The sequence below is a fragment of the Gobius niger genome (assembly GCF_951799975.1).
Source record: "Gobius niger genome assembly, chromosome: 2".
Classification (NCBI taxonomy): domain Eukaryota; kingdom Metazoa; phylum Chordata; class Actinopteri; order Gobiiformes; family Gobiidae; genus Gobius; species Gobius niger.
Genome location: NC_136853.1, coordinates 42,365,322 through 42,375,373, shown reverse-complemented (window position 1 = coordinate 42,375,373; position 10,052 = coordinate 42,365,322). Strand labels below are relative to the sequence as shown.

The window sequence follows — 10,052 nt, the reverse complement described above, 5'->3', positions numbered from 1 at the left end:
TTTGCTTGGTCCAATGGGGAAACTAGGCAGCCAAACATTCAGAGGAGCACCCAAGGCAGCCAGGCATCCTTCGGGTACTCAGAAGTCTCCTACCTCCGAAAACATGCTGCCCACAGTGGCCAACCTGCTCTCAGAGTCACTGACTGGGCTCAGGACTAACCCAAAATCTGATTTAAGCAATTTCGTTGATGACAAACAAAGCACTTACTTACTTAATATCTTGCCACCGCTGAGTTTGTGAATGAATAATGGTTCCTTGTGTCGTGCTTTGTGACCATGTCAGAGAAAAGTGTTAGAAATGACACTTTATAATAATAGTATATGAATCATGCATAAATACCATGGGTTTATTCATGTGGTTCTTAAAGGAATAGGCCACCGTTTTTACATACTGAGATATGTTCTTACCTTAGCTTTGACAAGTTCTTTAGGACCTGTCTGATCTTCACCCGTGCCTTCAGTCACGTAAACACAGCGCAGACGGCGTTAGCATTTAGCCTCTCCTGCTCTCCACTATAGCTCCAAAACAGGTGAAGATAGAAGCTACCAAGCTCTTCCACGTTTTCCCTATTTAAATATGGTTACGTGAAGTGCTACACTACAATTTCCTTGATGACAAATAAAGCACTTACTTACTTAATATCTTGCCACCGCTGAGTCTGTGAATGAATAATTGTTTCTTGTGACGTGCTTTGTGACCATGTCAGAGAAAAGTGTTAGAAATGACACTTTATAATAATAGTATATGAATCATGCATAAATACCATTGGTTTATTCATGTGGTTCTTAAGCGTTTCACATCAAGTCACCTCGTAAAGTGTCTAAATTCATGCGGCAAGGTTTGCTCTCTGTTGCACTTTGTGAAGTTCTCTAGCTCCTGCTCTTGTATTCAAAAGCGTTTATAAGCTGAAGAAATTCTTTTTGAAGTGATATTTTACTTTTGACCCAAACCTTGAGACTATAACAAACACTGATGATGACATTTTTGTCTGCTCCCAGTGGCGGATGTAGCAGTGACCAAACACATTCTCGGTCAGTGGATGTCGCCGTCAGAAAGCACCTGGTTCCGTCGGAAACAATGACGCAGGAACCACGGAGAGGTCAAATGTCCAGACACATCACATCCACTGAGGGCTAAAGAGGCCCGCATCTGCGTCCCAACTGCCCTCAACGGGAGCGATAGGGAAGTAGCGGGTTTGTGGCCTTCGTATCAATGTTGCTGTTAGACATTGTACTTTTCACACCTTCTACTGAGTGACTTTCTCCACTGTGAGACAGAGTTTTGTCCTGGTAATTTAAAGCTCAGCAGAAATCTAGTTGTTGGAGGTTTTTGGAGGGTCTGTTTGGCACAGATGTGTGCAGTGACAGTCACGCTTTTATCGACTTCAAGGCCAGCTGTGACTACATGCGTGCGTGAATTACCACTACTGGGTATGAGGTGAATGAAAGGTTAACCCTTGTGTGGGGCCTTCCTCTTCCCGATGGTTATAATCTCTTCAGGTGTTTTTTCTTTCCTTTCTGTATAAACAACAAATACATAAATGTTTCTTTATCTTGAAGGAACAGACCACTGTTTTAAAGGGGGGTATTATGCAAAATTGACTTTTTCAAGCTTTACATCATGTTATTATGTCATTCCCTCATCAAAAACATGCCTGAAGTGTTGCCTTGGCACATTCACATATTTTTGAGTAATCTCTCTGATGGCGGCCATTTTAGGGATAGGTTTGCCTGAGTCCTCCTAGGAACGCCCCCACCTCCTGGAGACGCCTCCGAGCTTTCGTCACCAGCCGAGTAACCAACCACTGCTCCTCAGCAGAACCCCCTCCCCACTGATGCCACAGACAGCGTGTGGAGGGGGCGTGTCTGAAAGGGTCAGAGGTTCTTAAAGAGACAGAGGCCTATTTCAAGACATTCGCTACAGCCATTTTGAGAGAGCAATTTTATACAAGGCAGTTATTCTAATTTACTGCATTTACAGACCAACAGACGGTTTTGTCATCATTGTAGTGTGATATAGACTGGTGCTATGTGATTGAAAAAAGCAGAATACCCCCTCTTTAACATACTGAGATATGTTCTTACCTGAGCTTATTATACGACTCTTCACAATGCAAGTAGAAGCTCCATTGATTTGAATGGGATTTTCCAACGTTCTACTGGTGATTATTTCCTGATAGAGGACCTCTGAAAAAAATAATGACCACCGCCAATGGCAACGGAGTTCGTGCTTGTAATACAGGTTTTTCGTATCACTCCACACGTAGTAGTAGAGGACACTATCTCTGCCCCGTCACTGCGAGAGAAGTTGGGGGAATCGCTCGTGAAGTTAACGGGAGTCCGAGATTCTCCGACTGCACCTTCATCTAAGTACCTAGACCTACTAGCCTGGCCAAACATTGGGAACTATTTGCCGTGGAAATCATTAAATAAACCTTTTGGCCTTCATAACAGTGTATGAAGTTTATGTTGTGTGTGTTCAGTTGGCAAATGGCCGTATAATAAGTGGACCCTGACTCCAGTTCGCCCTGTCGGTACTTATTTTCCCGATAATGACCAGTGTTCTATACATTATCCCTTACTTAGACGAGTTGATCCAAATGGGGTGAGGTAAGAAGCGACCAAGCTCTTCCACGGGCACAAAGACCTGACAGGTGCGTATCAATTCGTCTAAGCTTAGGTAAGAACATATCTCAGTATGGCAAAACTATGGCCTGTTCCTTTAACATGCTTTTGTATTCGCCTTTCTTTGCTTTTTTTTGCAAATGAACGCTCATTCAATATTCCTTAATGCAAATTTTTTTCTAGATTTAGACAGACGTGCGTGTATTCACAAATTGGACAAAATAAGCGCTGTTATTCTGAGCGTCTTAGAAACTGGGCACAAACTAAAGGAGCCAGTTAACGCCTTGTACCATGCCAAGCCTGTGAATGGAGTTGTGGCAGGGCATCTGGCAGAGAAGCTATGCCGAACCAATAAGCGCTGCACAGAGAAAAAAGGGGAAAATATTGGTTAACAGTATTCCTTTTGGATTCCACACAACAAAATTGGCAAGTGCAAAACCAAACATGAAAGACGAATTTATTTGTCGCTGTTTCTAAATGTGGAACATGCTCCTTTAGTTTGATGGCCCTTGTATTTGTAGATAAGAGGCTTCAGAGCCATTAGCGCGGCTGAACTCATAGTGCTCCTCCTCGACCCGACCAAGAGAGCTCCAGTTTGTCTTAAGTAGATCAGTTCCTCTTTCCCAAATAACTACACTTTTCATGATAAAACCATGTTATATTTGCCTTATCATTTTGTTTCCCCATTTCCACTTTAACTCACAAACAAAATCATGTCCATAAAGGGCTGCAATGTTCTAACAGATTGCAAATTGCTGGATTGCAGTGGAGAGTGGAGAGTTGCCAGATCCTACAGCTTATGGAAGCATTATGGAAATGAAAATATCAGGTGGCACGGTAGCGCATGCTTCACATCTCGAAGGTCCCGGGTTCGAGTCCCACCTGGACAGGGTCTTTTTGTGTGGATTTGCATGTTCTCCCCTGTCTGTAAATGGTAAATGGACTTGGTTTTCTACCTTTCTACCCTAAAGCGCTTTACTGTAAGGAACCAGTCACCCTTTCACTCTCTCATTCAATGCGCGCAGACACTGGAGGCAAGTAGGGTGAAGTGTTTTGCCCAAGGACACAATAACAACTGTCGCCCCTGTGTCTGTTTCCTGTGGGTACTCTGGTTTCCCCTACCACTAAAACATGTACAATAGGTTCCCCTCTGGGACCAGTACTCTTTTCTAGTTAAATAAAGGTAAAATAAAAAAATAATAAAAAAATAATAATAATAATAATAATAATAATAATGCATTGGTTTTATATAGCGCTTTTCTGGACACTCAAAGACGCTTTACATTGCACTATTCGTTCACTCCATACTCTGTGGTGGTAAGCTACTATTGTAGCCACAGCTGCCCTGGATTAGACTGACGGAAGCGATCCAACCAGTCTGCACCAGTGTTAATTTCGTCGACTAAAATATTTAGTCTTAATTTTAGTCAAAGTGATATTTTTGACGACTAACATTGGACTAAAACTAAATTAAAAGTTTTTCATGAGACTAAAACTATGACTAAATTGTCTAGATATTTTATTTGACTAAAATAAGACTAAATAAAAATGAAAGGGAGAGACTAAAATCATCCCTCCGACCACTACCAACCACTCACTCACACACTACATTCGCTAGGCTTCCTGGTGTTCCCAAACGGTCTCCCATCCAAGTGCCGACCAGGCCCTTCCCTGCTTAGCTTTCAAGGTCTGACGGGATTGGTCAGAGCAAAGGCGGTATGGCCACAAAATGTGACTCTCTGCTTCTTCCATAAGTCCAGCTATTGTTCCCAATCAAGTCTCAATGAATGCTAGTACAGGCCTCCGGTAGCTTAAACTCAATGCCGGGCTTCTGGTGGTTCTTTCAAATGAGGACTGGTGGGTTTACTGTAGGCCTAGTTCCCTTTTAAACCACCAACCATCAACAAGCACTACCTTTGACACTGTTGGATTGGTGAAAAAAACTTGACAAAAGGACTCATCTTGTGTATATATACGTGTAATTTTATTTACAAGTGCACAAGTCCATAAAACAAACATTAAGCCACCAGACACTTGACCATATACAGACTGTCATCTGGACTACAGGGCTAACACGGCAGCGGCTTTAAGGCAGCGGAGACCAAAGGAAACGTACAGACTTTCATAAAGGTCGGACCCTGCAAGAATGCTCTGCTGGTGAGGGCTTTATTGGACACATTCCACGGGAGATACAGCCCTCAGATAATTGTGCTTTTGGTTCGGACAAAGAGGGAAAAGGAAAACAGACAAAGCCAGACCTGCAGGACCGGAGCGGAGGAGCTCGCTTGAAAAATCAAATATCGACCGAGCTGGGCTGATTGAGTTGAGGACGTTAGAGGAACGAAGGGAAAAGTCCTCGGCTCAATCATCCACGCGCCACAACTCCTGGATGAGTGAGAGCAAGCTTTGTCAACTCCAACTAATGTTTGCCCTTCCTCTGCCCTTATATCATCCTGCTGTATGTATTTTCTTTGTATTCAATATAAAGAGGAACCTAAAGTCAAAGGCTGTGTTGAAATATCCAGGGTGAGGTGAATGGTTAAGTAAAAGTAGAGGAAAGTATCGACCCCAGAGCTGGAGACCGTTGAAGTACGGCAGCTTCTCATCTCGTCGGTTTTTCTCATCTTTTATCCAGAACAATCTGACTGAAGGCGTCAGAGTTTGAAACAAGTGCAAGTGGAACTAAAATGAGGTTGCAATGTTCCTCGTGCAACCTTGTTGATCCGGGCCTGCTCTTTTATGTCCCCCCACCATCTACGCATTCACACAAGAACACATTCAAAACACAGATTCAAAGTTAGAAGCGACAGGAATGAAGAAAGTGCACTTTTCAGAGCAAGCTTAAAGCTGATTACATGGAGTCATTGTGAGAATCCCTTCAATACTGACACTGTAAATACTCTTGTATTCAGCTACAGTTAATTTAACATTGTAATATATTCTGTATGTTTAAAAATGTAAATGTTTGCATTACATATTAATGTTTCAAAAATGTAGCTGAGTTACACTACTTTGAGTTACTTCTGAGTTGCTTTTGGCAAAATATAAAGTGAAAATTGTAGAATAACAATGAGAAAAAGTGCAGGCCATAATGTCTTTTTCCTTCGTTTTCCCCCATTCTCTCATTTTCTGTTTTGACGACGTTAGCTACATGACACTGATTTGGTGCTGCATTTTATTTGGGAGATTTTTGCTTTTTCTTTTTTCGTAACTCGAGTTACTTGTATTTTGTGCAAGTAATGTTGTATTCCTTAGTTACTGAAAAGAGTAATATATTTTTGTATCTTGTTACTTTTGTGACACCAACACTGATGCTGAATAACAAACTAAAACATGCAGGAGTGCTGCTTGGATATCCTTGTTCTTTCAAAAAGTCTAACTTTGGTGCTCTTCAGTGCAGGGATCAGCATTTGACTTTAAAAAGATACAAAACTGAGGCACTCAAAGAAAAGTATTGGTAAAAGGCCTTTATTGCAGCATGGCCATTAGATTAAAACATTGCCTACGTGAGTCCTTCTGGATCTACACTCTTAAAGCAGTATCCAGGTCTCAATGGGGAACTGGACTTTACCCCTTTTCTTTATTGCTTCTGTTCATAGAAGATGTTTGTATATATGACTGTAAATAATTTACAGATATTTGTATATCATCCTAGGATCATCATAGGATGTACTGCATCAGCTGAGTTCCAGCCCCTATGGTACATGTGACCACTTAATACACATTTAAAAGCTGCTCACACATCACTCGAGTACTGCCCTGACCAAGGCCCAATACGGCTGAAACGCGCAGGCAATGTTTTAATCTAATGGCCAATGCCATGCTGGAATAAAGGCCTTTTACTAATACTTTTCTTTGAGTGCCTCAGTTTTGTATCTTTTTAACGTACTGATACGGAATACTTTATCCAGTCAGAGTACTGTATTCTGAATACTGTACTTGATTGACATTGATTTGCATTTTATTTATGTATAAATGCAAAACAAGTGCACCGGGAGCAGCAGCACATCAGCAATACACACAGAGGTGTAAATCTTTATGTTTGTTTTGGGAGGAGAGACAGATCATTGATTATGGAAAGTGAGGCATTACATTTCTCTGATAGTTTTGATCTTTTCTCTATTATCAATGTTGCGCACTATGAAACTTTAAGGTTACGATTGAGTACCGCAATGTATACCTTTAATGTTCGTAAACATAGCATAGGACCGGAGTAGTCCAGATAGAATCAGTTATGAAACGAAAACAAAGCCGATTTTAGGCCGTGCAGAGAAACGGTAAGTAAAGAAGAAGGTAAGAACGGGACAAGGCAAAAAGAGGCAAAAGTGGGCGGGGCGTATAAAGTATTCAGTTCCTGCCCACCACTGCACAGGTTTCACATCATCATAGTGGGTGTAACAGGCATTGTTGCAGGGTCCAGGAGAATAAATGCAGATAATGGGGTTTGCACGATCAGAATTGTGTACAACAAAAAATGTGGGTTCAACGGTTAATTGCAAAAGAAAATGATCCTTACGTATTGAGCAGATCAAGCAAGGGTGTAAATCTGTTCCAAGTACTACACAACAATATACAGTAGGTCTGACTACGTGTGACTATGAAGTATAATTTCATAGACAGGCACTCACTCGATCTAGGACCATTGTTCTGTTACAGTTTGCATGCATTTCCTGCGGCGTCCTTCGTGTAAATACATACGAGGTTAAAGCAGAGAAGGCCCATAAATATATTCTTCTCTTTTGTTTTGACCTTTTATGAGATCCCTTTGTAAAGTCATAGTCCGCCAACACGATTCAATGTTTGATGGAGAGAATTTACAATCACAGGGCTCCCACACGTCTGGATTTAAGGTACATGTCATGGACTCCAATGTGAATTTATATGGTTGTCTCCCCCCCTAGCGTTTGAAACACTCCGTTCCACTTTGTGACGTCATTAGGAGGTAATCTAGTGAGTGCATACACATCTATGGGACTCATTTCTATGCTCAAAATGCCATCCATCTTCTTCTTCTTTATATCCCTTTTCATTATTTTACTTATTTCTTTTCCGCATATAGCACGCGATAGTTGGACAAAAATAAAAACATTTGCACTTCAGCTCTTAACATGTCACTGTTGGGAATAAGTGCGAAACGAAAACCCTTCAGTTGCAGCTATAAAATAAGGTACGGTTATTCTTCTTACTTTTAAAGAAAAACTGCTGCTAAAAAATATATTTTTTTAAAGTGTGTGAAGTTTACATGTTTATGCTGAGGTCAGACCACTCGGAGTTTGTTCACCCTGAGTTTGCGTGAGGCAACAGAGGCAGCGATCAGAGAAAAGCGGTCGCGTAAGCGGAAGGGCTAATTCAATCCAGCCCATTATGTTTAACAAGGTCCATGATGAGGCATAAGAGTTTCAGTTTAAAATGTTATAGACACGTCGTTATGATGGCAGACAATGAAAAAGATACAAAGACACTCTTTAACCCACAAAGAGCCACATATGGCTCCTGTTATGGTCCCGGTATTTGGACGCAAAGGGACACAAGGGGGCGCCCTTCCAACCTTCTCATTGTACATGTGAATTTACTTTCTTCAGAGTTAGACTTTAGATCAGACACCATGAGTGACAGTAACATGACGCTAAATACTGTGTGCTCTTTGTTTCCAGTAAAAGGGCTGAGGCCTCATTGCACTTCAGTCACAGAGCGACGGGTGAAGAAGGAAGTCGTGGAGCTTCTGCTTTAGACAGAACTTCAGACTTCTGCTGTAAGAGGACAATTCTGAAACTTAGGTATGTAGTAAATAAAATAAAAATTCTAATTACACTTTATTTTTTAAATCACACAATTGATGCTATTGATGCTTTATATTGATGATAAAGGTTGATCTGATGTAGACTCATGTGTTTCCCAGTTCCTCTGAGTCGTGGTGGGTCATGGTGGACCATGACCGATGTGGACAGGTCTTTGGTAGATCTACTTTTACTTTGGAGAAAATAGTTACTATAGTACCTGTTGAAGAAATGAACTTCATGAGCTTCTTTTGCAACATTTGTCCACATCAGTCCTGCTGCACCACGACTCAGAGGAACTGGGACAAACAAGACTCTACAGCAAATACAAATGACAAGAGTTTGTTTGTGTTGAATGAGAGTAATTAATAATAAACTATTTCACACTTACTACAAAGGACTAGTAGTATAATGTTCTAACTCAGAATCTCCATGACTTCCTTCTTCACTTCTCAGTCTGTGACTGAGCTGAAGAGCAATGAGATCTCAGCCTTTTTACAGAAAATAAAGAGCTCACTATTTAGTATATTTGTCCTACAGTGTAACTCTGAAGCCAAGTAGAAAGGGTTAAATGGTACAAACTGCAGACCGCACACATGAAGTCGTTTTAGTTCATGATGTGCGCGCTCAGAATGTGTTCTTTACAAATCCCCCATCAACCACAAGGACACAACAACATAGAGATCCAGTTAGCTGGTATGGGATCCTGGGCTGAGCTCGGAGCCCGTGTGCAGATATAGAACACATTTACATATGGACAGACTTCCCTGCGGCATTGTGCTGTTGTGGCATTTTTGATAAGAATGTTTACTCAATAATAAATAACAAAACAAATAATAATAATAATAATATTGATTTGCCCAAATGTCTCAGCTCAGTCCGTAGCATCTTATATTACACACAAATCTTAAAGGTCATGGCCATTCTTATCATGGCATGACAGGATAGTAGAATGAGGCTGAGTCCAAATCTGTGGGGAATTTTGGACTAAAACTGAACTTAATCACATTCAGTTTCCAGCTGCACCATAATAAAAACAAAGGGTTCCTTGTGGTGGGAACCCTGTAGCGTCTCTCCTCTCGGCTACGTCAGCCCTAGCTGCTGATCTTGGTCAGCATCTTGTTAATGGCTTGCTTGACGTGAGTGGTGGAGCTGCGTCTCCGTGCCTTTCCTTGCACGGCTTTGCGTCTCTTCACTTCTCTGCAGAGCTCGTGAAACGCCTCCACCACAGCGCCCACGACGTCTGCGCAGGCCGAGCACTCGTAAAAGGCGCAGGCCATCTCCGACGCCAGCCGCTCGCCCTCCTCCGTACTGACCTGTCGAATGTGGTCCAGGTCTGACTTGTTGGCCACTAAAACCAAGGGGACGTTCTTGGGTTTTTTGACTTCCTCTAAGAGGGTTCGGATGGGTCCCACCTCCTCGAAGCTGCCCCGATCTGTGATGTCGTAAACTAGGATGAAGCCGTCGCCCCAGCGCATGTGGCCCTCCTTCTGCTGAATGTCCTCCTGTAATTACAACAAAACAGGTTGTGTTCATGTGACATCACAACATTATAAAGAAATTCCATTCTATAACTAAGTTCAAGGTTCAACTTTATTACTGTCCTGAAGAAAATTTATAATGCAGCAGGTGTCCACACATGATACATCC

At 41.8% G+C, this 10,052-nt stretch overlaps 1 protein-coding gene across 1 annotated transcript in view; it reads right to left on the bottom strand.

The window, feature by feature from the left end:
- Nucleotides 1-9,383: 9,383 nt before the first annotated feature.
- Nucleotides 9,384-10,052, bottom strand: part of rerg (RAS-like, estrogen-regulated, growth inhibitor) — a 106,829-nt gene continuing 106,160 nt past the window's right edge. Inside the window, exon 5 of the mRNA XM_079552538.1 lies at nt 9,384-9,907. Within this exon, the coding sequence (XP_079408664.1) occupies nt 9,497-9,907 (411 nt within the window). The 3' untranslated portion in view covers nt 9,384-9,496. The remainder of the gene's footprint in view (nt 9,908-10,052) is intronic.